The sequence below is a fragment of the Eubalaena glacialis genome, chromosome 15, assembly GCF_028564815.1.
Source record: "Eubalaena glacialis isolate mEubGla1 chromosome 15, mEubGla1.1.hap2.+ XY, whole genome shotgun sequence".
Taxonomy (NCBI): domain Eukaryota; kingdom Metazoa; phylum Chordata; class Mammalia; order Artiodactyla; family Balaenidae; genus Eubalaena; species Eubalaena glacialis.
The window spans coordinates 76,448,750-76,463,493 of NC_083730.1; the positions used below are offsets into that span (position 1 = coordinate 76,448,750).

At 43.5% G+C, this 14,744-nt stretch overlaps 1 protein-coding gene across 1 annotated transcript in view; it reads left to right on the forward strand.

Annotated features, from left to right (window-relative positions):
- The window catches only part of LOC133074924 (beta-adrenergic receptor kinase 2), a 116,511-nt gene that overhangs the window by 89,090 nt on the left and 12,677 nt on the right, over positions 1-14,744 (forward strand). Inside the window, exons 12-15 of the mRNA XM_061168878.1 lie at positions 1,738-1,832; positions 6,230-6,337; positions 13,607-13,673; positions 14,115-14,215. Coding sequence (XP_061024861.1) covers positions 1,738-1,832; positions 6,230-6,337; positions 13,607-13,673; positions 14,115-14,215 — 371 coding nt within the window. The remainder of the gene's footprint in view (positions 1-1,737; positions 1,833-6,229; positions 6,338-13,606; positions 13,674-14,114; positions 14,216-14,744) is intronic.

Here is a 14,744-nt window from a genome sequence, read left to right on the forward strand (position 1 = left end):
TAAACCCAAAGTTTAAAAAAAAAAGAAATACTAGAGTTGAACTATACGAAATGGCTGTTTTTGTAAGAAAATGATTAAACATCAGCAATTTCAAATTGTTCAACCTATTATTGTTAAAAAAAAAAAATCACTAACGGATTTTCAGATCCCTGAACTACATAGCCCCAGTCTTCCATGCTTGGGCTTCTTCACTGTGGTTCTCTTTAAAATCTTACTAGACTTGAAAAAAAGGAAATAAGTGCGTTCTGAGTTTTTCCATTCCAGACCATGATGCTTGGTCCCAGGTTCTGCATTAAGGAGGGAGTTGGGAGTTTGCTTGGTACATCCGCGGTGATATTCATCTAGCCAGCCACATGAAGATGGGGGAGGAGATAAACGGGACCTTGACAAACTATAGAAATGATCACGCAGATATATAAAGGTGTAAATAATGGTGAGAAGAAAAATGATAGCCGTGGCAACTTCCCAAGGAGGTTGGGAGGAGAGTGGGTTTGCCTCCTCTCTGCTTCCTTTTTAACCTGAACCCAGGTTAACCAGCTAAAATGTACAGATGATGTTCCTTTGCTCATGTGTTGTGATTAGCTTTTAAAGGTTACCTCCTAAGAATCTAAAATGGTGTATTTTAGTGTTGAGCATATTATGTTTTTCACAAGGGACTTTGTAACTTTTAAAGCCTCCTGCAAGGTTAAAGAATTACTCCCTTAGCCTTCATATGAACATAAAGAAGAAAAAAAGTATTTTCATCACATTAGAAATAATTAGACACTGGTTGGCACATGACATTTTATTTCCTCATGGTGAGTTTTGCAGAAGAATAAAATACACGCCGAAGGCCCATGAAGCGCCATTGTAATACATTTTAATTTAAATCTATAACTGGTTTCTAATCATCTTGATGCAGTATTTTTGTCTTCTAAGCTATTTAGTAGACAATGGTATTATCTAATTTCTATTCAGACTTAATTCTAGTCATTCATGATTATTCATGCTTCAGGTTTATAATGGCATGCCATTATTTTTATTTCAAGCAAAACAATAGCTGATCTCCAGCAGAAAAATATCAAGATGACTGTAATTGAATGTATATTAGGGAGAGAAGCTTTGTTTTCCATGATTATGCTGACTAAATCTAATCTTAATGGATACATTTCATCAGAGTTGTGGTCAAAATCATATTTAGTCATTTGGTAGGGCCCTCTGTTGATTCTGTACTAATAAACAAAAATGACATTTATCGGGATTAATGTGGCACCGTGGAATATTTTGATTTCTTTGGTCACTATTTGTATATTTTTACAAGATTCCTTTCTGTGCTGTGCTTCGTGGCTTCATTCTCTGAAGTTCTAGTAGTTACAGAGGCCAAGGAGCCTGTGGACTCACTCCCTTTGTGGAGAGACTCACCATTCTGGCTGGATTGCACTTCTTGCTATGAAAAAGAAATACTTTAACTCCGATGGACTGTAGTTGTAACCCTCCCGTGTTACCTGCCCTGTGTTCCATCATCAAATGAGTAGAATCCTTCCCATCTGTCATTACCACTTTCCTGCTGAAAGTAACATGAAACATGTCATTGTTGGTATCATGCCCCACTTGGATGTAATGATATAATTAATGCTAGGATTCATGTGTAGGAATGAACTGTAATAAAATAATGAGATATCAAGTGCCAATAGTTTTAGAAGTTAGCCCCTGGGACATCTTGGGGACTCTTGAAGATCACCTTCTCTTTCATTTTAGCCCGCAAATATCCTCTTGGATGAACACGGACACATTAGGATATCAGACCTTGGTCTTGCCTGCGATTTTTCCAAAAAGAAGCCGCACGCGAGTGTGTGAGTAGTATAGCACCTCTGTCACTGTCGTTTCCTAACTCAACTCGCCTATTCACTCAGACCCTGACGTGGTCATTTGTTCCCCCATTTTTTTCTTGCCAATAGGGATTTTCAGCATGTGGCAGTGCCGGGTCAGGGGAAGGTCCCGTATCCCAGGCTGTGGGAGGGGAGATAAGGGTGGTGGTGTGCTCGCTCTCACCGTTTGGGGGAACACGCAGGGACCCACAGTGTAGCTGCCCGGGGGCAGGGTGGTCTAAGGGAAAGATAGGGGCCTCGGCAGCAGACCCAAATCCGTGCTGGCTGTGTGACCCTGAGGCAGTCAGCTCACCTGCTTGACCCTCAATCTCTTTATCTATAGGGTAGAGGTAGTAGTAGACCCCTGAAAGCTTATGCCAAAGAAGGTGCACAGGCAATTGCATAGAACTTTCCAAGGAAGGCCCAGAGGTCAGGTTTCTCTCTCCATCTACTTTTTCCTTCTTTTTCAAAACAGTTTGGTTTTTTTTGGCTAAAAAGAAATTAGAGTTCTTTTTTTAATTTAAAAAATCATCTCCTTGCAGTTCAAGCTTTTAATGCAGGTCATATTGTTAGATCTGAATACATCCGTCCTCTAAACAACCATGCAGAGGAAGCTCCCAGACGCCCTGGCCGTTGGCCAGCACCTGTCCCCTCTCAGGAGACCCTAACCTGCTTCCAGCAGTGGCCGTGCTTGTTCTGCAAGTGTTGACACTGGCCCAAGGACTTCCCTGAACCTGAGATTGTTAAAATGACAACAGGAGTATGAGGTAGCTGCCCCGGGGCTCAGCAGAAGCAGAACGGAATACGTACTGGTTTTTATTCCTATTTCTTTAGTATCAGTTTATCTGGGTGGGAGATGTGGACATATGTATAGTTTGTGGAAAAACAGGTGACTTTTGCTTGATTTTCCTTTTTCAATATATCAGTCTTGGCAATGAAGCTCTTAAAATTCCATTTTATTGTGCATCATTGCTGTGTTGAATGGTCTTGAAGTAACTCCCAGGAGTCTTATTTCATTCATCCGTGCAGAAAATAAACTATAAATGCTTTTTTTTTTTTTTGTGGGACTAGAAATAAAGTGGTTCTAAAACTGCAATACTTTATGAGGGGCTGCGTTAAATCAGAATTGCCATTTAAAGCTCTGATCAGATGTTAATAGTGATTAGCACCGTTTCTGTAAATATGTTTCTCTCTTCCTACAGAATCTGGGATATGGTGATAAAAGCCTTAGCATTTTGCCAGCACTTGACAATTATGAGGCCAGAACATGGGGTTGTATAAGCCTCTCCCAGGGAGTTCATCAGACATTTTTAAGAGAGTCATTTGAATTTTTAATGCCACGGCGATTTGGTATGCTAATTTCTTCAATTTAGTATAGTCACAACTGAATATGAATCCGAGAGCTCAGAAGAGTTAATCTTCCAAAGGAATTAACTTTCAGATGCAGAGTTACTTATTCCCTTATAGGGCTTCCCCCTCTTCTTAGTGTAATTCACATGTCAGCTCTGAAAGACGGGCTTTTGTCCATAGCTGAACAGCATCTGTAAAGGGATGGGATGGGGAAGGTTGATTTCCATGTTTCAACGATGATAGTGAGGCCACTACTTAAAAAGGATAAGCGCACAACAAAATTCTGTATTTTTAAGTAGAGGAGGCATGTCATGGCTGAGAACAAAGGCTTTCAAGTCAGCAGATGTGGGTTTGAATCCTCCTTCCACATGGCACCAGCCTCATTTTTCTCCTCTATAAAGAGGTAGTAACAATGCTGCTTACTTCACTTGACAGTTGTGAGGGTGAAGTCAACTCCTTCACATAATAAGTATTTACTTCACATTGGCTGTGTGCCAGGTGCTGGCGATGCAGCGGGGACCGAGGCAGAAGAGCTCCCTGACCTCCTGGAATCAGCCCTGGGGCTGTCCAGGAAGTGACCGGTGTGGGGGACAGCACTCATGCCATGAGTTGAACATCAGCTGTCCCAGGCATGGGTGGCTGGCTGCTCTGAATATGTTGTTATCTTCACAGAAGACCCACAGGGCATGGGTATAATCATGTACTTTTATGGGATGGAAACTGAGGTTCAGAGAAACTAAGGAACTTGAACAAAGTCACATGCCTGGCACATCGTGGGGCTAGAATTAAGATCCAGTTCTGTCCGACTCCAAAGCTTGTGTTCCTTACACTCTGTCTGAACTCCCTGAGGCTTTGAGAGGATCGACTTGGTACGAGATTAAAGATTTGTGGCCAGAATTTCACCCTAGACTGGGCTTCTCTGGTCTTTTCAAAGCCGTAGGTATGATGGCAGGACTTCATCAGACACAGGCCCGTCTGCGCAGCAGCGTCGTGGTTGGTCCTCCATCTAGGTTTAGACTCAGTCCATCTAACGATGGAATCAAATTCTGACAAACTGGGGCTTCCCTGGTGGCACAGTGGTTGAGAATCTGCCTGCCAATGCAGGGGACACGGGTTCGAGCCCTGGTCTGGGAAGATCCCCCATGCCGCAGAGCAGCTGGGCCCGTGAGCCACGATTACTGAGCCTGCGCGTCTGGAGCCTGTGCTCCGCAACGAGGGAGTCCGCGATAGTGAGAGGCCCGCGCACCGCGATGAAGAGTGGCCCCCGCTTGCCACAACTAGAGAAAGCCCTCGCACAGAAACGAAGACCCAACACAGCCATAGATAAATAAATAAATAAATAAAAATTAAAAAAAAAAAATTCTGACAAACTGAAAGTGAACCATGGCGCAGGCACCAAATGACACAGAAAAACTTTGTTTTTAGAATCAAACAGATCATCAGTGACTCATTGAGTCCCAGCTTATTTTATCCAGGAACACAAAGCTCAGTCCCCTGTCACCATGTCTTCAAATGCTCAAGTGTTCTTTCAGCATGAACAGCACAGATCATCAGTGGGAAGCGGCAGGAAGCACTAGGTGCTGCCGTGTAGGCAGAAGCTGAAAACCATGGAGGTGGGCAGGTCCAGTGCTCTGCTGTGTCCAGTGTCCACTCAGAGATGTGATCTGCGTTAACCCCATGCATTTATCCTTGTTGAGATCTTCCCGTCCCAGAACTGGGTTTTGATCCCGAGAATCACAGGTTAAAAAGGTCACCACAAAGGTTTTCCCAGCAACACCAAAGTTAAACCTCCCTAGAAAATGGCTTGGATGCCCCTTGACGAAATCTCTGACTCTCTCACAGTGTGCCTTGCTGACCTCACGCTGTCAGACTTTGCATTCTGGATGGCGGAGCTTTTCTGAGGGATGGACCAGTGCCCGTTTTCACTGTTTGAGAAACTCTTTCAAGATAGAACTCTGAGGCAGAGAGAGTATCGGGCCCGGTGCTGATCCAGGATCACTTGTCGGAGCAGATTCTCACTGTTTCTGAGCATAAGTTTAAAAGGATTATAATAACGTAAGGATAGAGAATAAAATCCCTAACATAGGTTGAGTTCTTTTTAAGAGCCAGCACTGTCCTAAGCCCATTACATACGTGTGATCCTCACGGCACCCCTGTGGGATGAAGGTGTCATTCTATCACCCATTCTATCAGTGAAGAAAATCAATGAAGGATGGGAACAGAGCTACAGTTAAAGGATTTTTCGGGGCCCTTTCAGGCCACGTCTTTGAAAGTTCCCCACGAGCCCTCTCTTGTGCGCTTGGAACAGTGCGTGCTCAGATCTTTAAGGAGGGGTGGGGAGTCGCAGAATGGGAAAGGATTTTGAGTTGCAGATAACACATATTATATATAAATGGTTGTCCTCCCAAGTGATTTTTCTCAGCTTCCTGCAAGTCGCCTGCACATTTGTTTGGCTGAGTCCTTTGAGCTGTCAGTAGCTCTTTAAACCAGATACGTGATTTCTCCGTCTCCGTACCTGTCGGCTTGTCCCCCCACGCCCGCCCTGCCTTGGAGACCATCGTGACCGTGGAAGGGTGGGAGATACGACGGGCATATGTGCGAGCCCCGGTCCTCAGCACGGGAGGGTGGCGCCACACAGGGACGCCCGTGCCCATCCCTTCCAGGTCACTGTTCATCACCCCTTCCCCCCGCTCCCTCCCCCATAACGGGCCTGCCCTTGGCTCCTCCTGGCTGGAGTGAGGAAGGACTCCCGAGACTCACATTTCACCTCCGAGACCGTGGAGTGCGCGCATCGTTCATATTTATTTCATATGGTAATTTATTTATATTCAGTCCTATCCTAATGAAGACAGGAAAGGTCGTTTTCCCACTGGGTGTTTGCTGAATCATATTTGGTGGAAGCACTGTCGTCCCCTCCGCCTTGTTCATAGTTGCCGACATGGATGAATGATGCTCAGACCTCTTGGTGAGCTGGGAATATTGTATAAGGTCTGCAAGCACTGATAACCGCACATACCCTTTCTTCTCCCCAGGGGCACCCACGGGTACATGGCTCCCGAGGTCCTGCAGAAAGGGACTGCGTACGACAGCAGTGCCGACTGGTTCTCCCTGGGTTGTATGCTTTTCAAACTTCTGAGAGGGTGAGTGAAATGCGTCCTTTTAGTACCATCACCATGGCATGCACTTGGATCAAAATCAAAAATATTTACATGTTGTTAGGTGCTAATATCGTTTTAGATCACACAGTGATCTTTAAGACACACACTGATCCAGGCGATGCCCACAGCTCTTTCTGCCCGTAAAAGTGAGAGTTTCTTTCCCATAAGCTTTTGGTATTTTTGTTCCATGCCAGGAAGGTATGCCAACACGTTTAGACCTAAAACAAGACTTTGTTGGAATATTTCCATTGATAAGCCTTATTTTGGGAATAAGTGTTATTTTTAAATGTAGATAATCGAAGAGGGTAGGAGAATTTCTTTTCCCTAGGAATTAATTACTCATGATTGTCTTGTGAGGTTAAAGCATTTTTTACACAAAAGGATGAACACCCAAAGAGAATCTGTTTTAAAAGTGTGCATCTGTTTGTGAACATGCTGAAATTTGTAGGTTTTAAAAACACAAAAATGAAATTGTGTAATTCTGTGTTTTTCATTTGTTATACTTGACTCTTAGTTCTAATCTACCAGAGATGATGAAATACAAGCGGAAAGAGGATGGAATGAAAGCGCTCTCCAAATATGTTCTCATATTGAACGTTTACAAATTATGTTAATATCTCCATTAATTTTAAGAGTCTTTAGCCAATTTTAACAGAGAGCTGAATTGTTTAAGATATGTTTTTGATTATTCTCCATTCACAGAGATACAAAAAGCAGTTTACATTAAAATTTCCTAGTCAGGATTCTCCCTGTAACGTTGCTTCTATGAACACACAGGACTGGTAGTTTGCTAAACTTTCCATGTTTCCCTTGGAAAGCCTTATTGAGCATCGCTGCATCCTCTTATTACATTTAGCACAATCTGAAAAGAGGCTGGATTCCCTGTCTTCCCCCCAAACTAGGTTCCAAGCACCCCGGCCGCTTCCCCAGGACCTGGATAATCTAGTTGTTCTCTGCTCACCGCGTTCACTTGGGAACTAAAATTGTATTATTGCTCAGAGAGTCAGGTCCTGTTGGTCCTTAATTGAATTATCATGTTTGTGGAGCCTGGATGGCCTTAATTCATGTCATCAGACTAGCTGACCTAATTAGAGTTTCTGCAAAGCAAACCAGAGAAAACCACTTCCCACCCGAGATGTTTCTCCAGCCGGCGGGAGTCCCTGCATGCATGGTAAGTGCATCCAGACACACCATCTTCACTGAGGTCTCCGCTGAAGAAGGGGTTGGAGATTAGAATCCACACTTACAGAGTCATGAGATGATTTAAGAAAAACTCTGCACAATAGCAAAAGCTGAATGCATTAACTCAAGATTCAAAAGACAGTTGTAAAATGTGGCAGGGAAACTTGCAAAGTCTTGCATTTAGGGCTTTGTTTGTTTATTGATTTTTGTTTAATATTGTTATTCTGTCTGTTTATAATTCCATCTGTGTAGTCTAGGGATGATCTGGCATATACCACTATTTTTAAAAGATCTGAAAATTGGTTTGATCGTTATCTCTATGCCAGCAGTGTGATTTGTAGCTGATAAAGCCAGTTCCGTCTTACTTGGTCATGGTTCAAGTTTGGAGGATTGCATTGGAAGGTGGTAATTCCTTTATGACATCCTTGATCAGGCTTGATTGAAGCATTATGTTTGATGTGACCCCTATTGAGAGGAATCTTGGCCAACAGGAAGACATCCAGAGGATGGTCATGAGGATGGGATGGGATGGATGGATAAGAAGAGATGAGAATGGTGACAGCTAGAAATCGTGGCTCATATGGACAGGTTCAGAGAGCTGGGTACAGTGCTTCAGACGGCCATCCTGTTGGCTCCAGCTGTCGGAAGGCCCACCTCATTGAAGGAGGCATACTCATCTGTACAGCTCTAGACAGTGAGCATTTTCAGGAGAGAAAAGACTTCAATTTGACGCAAGAATGTCCATTCAGCATTTGAGCTGCCCTGTGAAGGCATGTCCTGCCTCACAGATAGCCAGCTCCCCGTCACTGCCTGGTGACCATCCACTGAGCCTGAAATGGCAAGAATCCTTCCAATGCCTAACAAAGAGAATAGACGAATCTTCCCTACAAAGATGTATGATCGTCTGCCATTCTTTCTAATACTTGTTCAAAAGGCAATCCCAGGAATGGAGAGAGCACTGAAACCAAAGAGCGGGGAAACATTTTTTGACTTAAGTGATTTAAATACAATTCGGTGAGCATTTATTGAGTACCTGCAGTATGCAAGAGCCTGTGCTTGATGCTGTGGAGGAGGGAAGGAGGGAGGGAGGGAGCCACACACAGTCCTGGAGGAACTCGGAGGAGAGTAGATAGGTACACACACACGTACGAAGTTGTGAGCTGGATGGGCTGTGCTGGGAGAGCAGAAGTGGGATCACCAGGTCTAACCTGGAAGCACAGGGCTGACCTGACAGCGTCACGTAGGAGTTGGTGTGGGAAGTGTTCTCTCACAGACAGGATGGCAGGATGAAGACCTGGAGCGGAAGTAGACGACGGGGAGGGCACAATACGGAGCAGGTGCAGGTGGTCTTTCCCCATCAACGACCTGTGAGTGGGGGGGGGGGGTCAGCTGTTGGTCACGGGGAAGGTGTGCTGAGAGAGAAGATGGAGAAAATTGGGGCAGGGCCGGGGGCCACCTAGAATTCCATGCTGTGCAGGTGGGGCTTTGTTCTTAAGGCCCCAGAGACTGAGGGCTTTTAAGCAAAGGAGGGACAGAGAAAGGAAGCATCTTTTAAGCAAAGGTTGGGTTGCTGTTCAGTAAGAGGATGCTGGTGGGAGGCATGTCTAAGAACCCAGGCAAAGGCTTGAGTAGCGCTGTGGTACTGGGATCAGAAAGGCCACAAATGACTTAACAGTATCGTTCTTACAGCCCATAGCGGTTTTTGTTTTTTCAGTGGATGCTTGGCTATGGACAGATAGGAGTTTAGATTCAAGGTGATTGGGAGGATGGTCATATCACTACCAATGTCAATGGGTATAAAGTATCAGTGGTTCATATTAAGCTGATGTTTATTGAGGGCCCTTCAGAAGCAAAGCATCATGGTGAGATCTGGAGGCGATGGAGCCTTCGTCCCCTCAGCTTAAACAAGGGGTAAGAAGGTTCCATCCCGGCGTACAGAAGCATCCTATTCAGTTCTTACACACTGTACAGAGGGAGCCCGAGTAGCTGTCTTTTCTCAGACACAAGGGGCCTAAGGAACTGAAACAGGTAACTCAGGAGGGGGTGGGAGGAGAGCGCGGCCAACGTGGCCTCCCGGGCGCGGGCTTCACAGGCAGTCTGTCCCCCGGTATCCTGGTGCTCTTACGGGGCGGCCGCGGCATCAGTCCTCATGGGATGAACCAGACTCCATGCCAGCCACTCCCCAGCGCTCGTCCTCAACCCCAGGAGTGCTTGGCAATGCCCGGGGACATTTTTGGTTGTCACAACTTGGCATCTAGCGGGTCGAGGCCAGGATTGCTGCTAAGCATCGTACAGTGCACAGGGCGGCCCCCGCTGCTCCAACAAAGGATCGCACAGCTGAGGATGAGAAACTCTGCTCCAGAGCAAGTCTCTTCCCCTCCTCCCCACATCTGCGCAGTGAGGGTGACCAGTGGTCACCAAGGGTCTTTTTTTCGCTTCTGTTTTCTCTGATCAGATACTTCTCGCACTGACCAGTGTGCCCCATTGCTTCTGCTGAAACACTTGTCTGAACCCCTAGTTCTGTTGTGACACCCTAGAAGGATCCCACAGGGTGCAGGGGACAGGAACCTGGATGTAAGGAAGCTGTCGAGGCCCGAGAACGTGTTTGCATCCCTGGGCTCAGCGATGGACCCATCCGCTCAGGGCTGTATGTTGGGTGGGGGTCACTGCTTCCACTTCAGCTGACTGTCAGACACTGAAGAGCGCCTGTGTATAAAGAGGTGTCCACGTTGCAAATGTGCGGAATCACCGTCATGATCCTCAATCTAGAGTTCAGCTCTCTGTGAAGGGAAAGAATTGACGTGACAGTAGCCTTGATCTTAAACTTGTCACCATTGATTGTCAGACACGAGGAGAGAGCCCAGGTGGTGGTCTGGGGAGAACTGAGCTCTGCCTGAGGTTGCCGAGTTGGTTCCCATAGGGAAAAAAAGGAATGTTTATAAATATTTTGGCAGCTATTGGCTTAGGTTCAAAACTCACATTTGATGTAACATGCAATCTTTTTGGTATTCTAAAATTAATTTTTGACGTAAGGATTTGTAGTCACTTGTATTTATAAATGGATTGTTTTTGAGCTCATCTTTTCACTGTGAATGATGTATCGTGCGTGTGTGTGTGTGTGTTTCCCCATCATTTAGCATGCCTTGAACGATTTCCCAACTCGTTTGAGGGAAATTTGGACTCTCCCACTCTCTCTGTTATTCAAAAGCCACATCAGACCACTGTACATGTGAATTCTATTCCCATAACATCCCCTGACGCAGCCGGAGTGTTGCATGTGCTGTTGGAAGAGCTTGGCCCACGTCATAAGCTGTTGACAGGCCCGTGTTACTGTCTCCTATTTAAAGCGGCTGCGTCGGGGAGCAGCTGTGATCACACAGGATCTGCGAGCACCACGTGCCTCCCTCAGAATGGAGATCATTACTATAGGAGGTTTTCTTTAACATTTTCCAAAATAGAAACAGAATCTTGGGTTTTGTTCACAAAGAATAATCAAGAAGACATTGGAAACAGATGCGCCTCAGGACTTGAACTTGAAAGACCAGACTTTCTCAGCACAACAGCCCAGAACCGAAGAACCGAAAAGCATTTCCGATTGTTTCTTATTGAGTCAGACGTGGCAGAGCTATATTTATCAAATGGGATTTGTAGCGATCGGGCCTGTGCGCCGGGAATGTTTTAATGTTTAACTTTAACTCCCGTCCCCTCGCAAAGCCCTCCCTCTGGTCACACGAAAGACTTTTTAAATTTAGCACAGAGCATCTCTGTCAGAACACAGTCGTCCTTCTCTCCAAGTGTCCGGGCACAGCCCACTGCTTCCAGCGTCAGATGCAGGCAAGCACATGAGGGTCGAGAGCAGGAAGGGGTCCTCCGGCTTTGCACACAGGAGCCAAAGCAGATGGATTTGCCAAAACACAGGAGACCTTCACACAATCCCCTTTTATACGTTAAGGAACTCCGTGGGGTAGGAGCAGTTGTGTCATGAAGAGAGACTGAAGTTGTAGTAAGATTTAATAAACCTATATTCCTTTTCTCTTGAACCATGAACATGTTAATATCTCTGTGTATTTTGCATACAAGAATGATACAAGTCAAGTTTTTAAAAATTATAGTATCTCATAAACAACAGATATCGTTTGTTATTCTATCCTGTTTGCTTTTTAAATGCAGTAATTTTACATTTTTCTCCTTGGAAACAATTAGGATGCAAAGAAGATTTCCAATCAAGATCTGTTTTAAAGATTGGCGTATGTTTGCTTGGTACTAATTTACCTTGTTTAGATTTTTTTTTTTCCAAATTAATGCTTTCAAGAGATGGAAATTACTGTGTTTTTCACTGCATACGAAAGAAAGCAAGCGTTAGAGTGCCCTCTCTTGTACAAAGTGAAAATTGAAATATTTAAATAATAAATACTCTGAAGTGGAATCATCATCATAGTTTAACTTATTCAGTAGCAAAAGTGGGTGGACGTTTTAGTTCTTTTTTCTAAATCACATTGATTTATGTGCTCAACATCCGTATCCATTTTATAGAGTTAACTATTTTATATATCTTGCCTCAGATTATGTTATATATGCCTTATAAATAAATCTACAGGGTTGATCATTTTACAGGCATGTCTTACCATCAGAAATCTCAGTCATATCCCTTCTTTAATTTTCAAGTGAATAAATAAGGCCAGGGTTTTCTAGTTTGCATGTTTACTAGTCTCTTTTAATGCTAAGAGTATCTTTGTTTTTTTTAATTTATTTTATTGAAATATAGTTGATTTACAATGTTGTGTTAGTTTTTAGTGTACAGCCAAGTGATTCAGTTTTATATATATATATATATATATATACACATTCTCCTTCACATTCTGTTCCGTTATGGTTTATCATAGGATATTGACTATAGTTCCCTGTGCTGTACACTAGGAACTTGTTGTTTATCCATCCTGTATATAATAGTTTGCATCTGCGAATCCCAAACTCCCAATCCATTCCTCCCCCCTGCCCCCACCACCATTGACAACCACTAATCTGTTCTCTATGTCTGTAAGTCTGCTTTTGTTTTGTAGATAAGTTCATTTGTGTCATATTTTAGATTCCATATATAAGTGATATCTAAGGTTAACTTTAAAAGCCAGCTTATTCAGCATTTTAAAAATGTAATCAAGAGTAAGAATAATTTCTTTACACAGTTGATCAAGCAGACATTCATTTTGTAAAGTTAGACTCACCCTTATTAATTTCACAGATGTGTATCAGATACCCACTGTATACTGCCATTGTCTCGGCTACTAGCATGTACATTATTTTATTCGTTCCCGTCACCGTTTTGGTGACGGATATTGCATTATGCCGTTTACAGATGAAGAGACTGAGACTGGAGGTTTCCATGACTGGCTCACAGCCGGCAAACAGCCAAGTCACAGTGTGAACCCAGGGTTTCTGACTCTTAAGTCTGGGGCTGTTTGTAAGTAGGACATGAGGGAGCAGTTCTCAGAACTCTGGAGGGTCTGGGAGCACAGGGTTAGTTTATATCTCTTATCCTCAAAGGAATGTAGTGCTTAAAATTACTGGATTCTAGGGAGGAAGTGTGTTCATCTTGGACGTGTTTTGATTTGACTGCAGTTCTTTGTATTGTTCGAGGAACTAATACCCATTTATCTAAAAAAAAAAAAAAAAAAATTGGAAAGTTACCATTATCTCAAACACTAATGTGACAAACGCCATGTGTATGACTTTCATTTTCATAAATACCTGTTTGCTAATTTTTTTTCCAAGTGATGGTTTAAATTATCACTTGGAATATATTTGCTAAAGTATATTTTGGTACCATGACTTCATTGACGTGAAGATCAGGAGTTCAAGTAAACATAAGCCTTGCTCCTTCAGGACCTAATATACCTGATCGTCAATCTGATCATCAGTTTTTCTCTGGAAATGCTTATATGTTTATGGCTTTTGTATTTCTGCAGTTTCATATGAGCAGTGACAGAACGTAATACCTTGCCCAAATATTAGTCAACAATGTTTGCTGTTACCTGAAACCATCTAGTGATGGAATTTTCTTTATTTCTACAGTCACAGCCCTTTCAGACAACATAAAACCAAAGATAAGCATGAGATAGACCGAATGACACTCACCATGGTAAGGAGGTCAAAAACTTTTTTTTTTTTTTGCATTATAATTTTCATGTTTCATTCCATCACAACCAGTATTAAAAAAAAAAGCTTTCTTAAAACACTGGAAATAGATGCCAAGGCAAATATCAGGGTTTGCTAACAATCAGTAAGAGAAAGATGTAGAAAATCAAGAACAAAACTAAAGAAGTCAAATAAAAGGAAAAATGACTGGGATGCAGAAGAGCGAGGAGACCTGATTCTTCTGGCTCCAGCCTGTCGATTGACTCTGAAAATGAGTAACTGTTCTCTGTTTCTTAGAGTCAATGTTAATTGGCAGTGAATCTGCAATTTTTTTTAAACACTATCCTTATGCAAGAAATGGCCTTTAAATCTGGTCAGGGGTGAGGGCACTGTTTCCCTGGATGCATTTTTGAGATCGTATTCTCCCCCCGTCCCCCACCCCCAGAATGTGGAACTTCCAGACATCTTCTCCCCTGAGCTGCAGTCCCTTCTGGAAGGCTTGCTCCAGCGAGACGTTAGTAAGCGACTCGGCTGCCACGGACGCGGGTAGGCCGTTGCTTCTGCCTTTCAGCGTCTTCACCTGGAAAGCAGAACAGTTCCTTTCAATACATTGAGAATCTCCCATTTCAATTAGAGGGGGTCGGAGGGAATCACATGGGAACTCTGTGTATTGGCCCACGTGTTTTCCTCAGAGTCTGCAACTTCTTCTGTTCCATGTGAACTGAACTTCAGCGACGATCTTTGGGAAAAACTGTTTCTTCAGTTTATGAAGGGGTTTGGCATGCACTATTCTACTAGATTTCTGGTTTGCTTCGAAATTAATATTTGGTGCTTCATATCCCTGCCATCTGATCTATGAGGACTTGTAGACATTTGCTGTAAATCTCTTTAATGTGTAGATCTCTAACTTAATTCTTAGTTAAATTTGTTCTCATGATTACAGAATCAGATATAGATATAATCTGTGAAAACCCCTAGGTTATCTCAGGCTGGGATAAGCATCCCCAATAAAGTATCACATGGGATTATATTCCTAGGCTCAGCGTGCGGTATTTCTAAACATCACAGTGTTTCT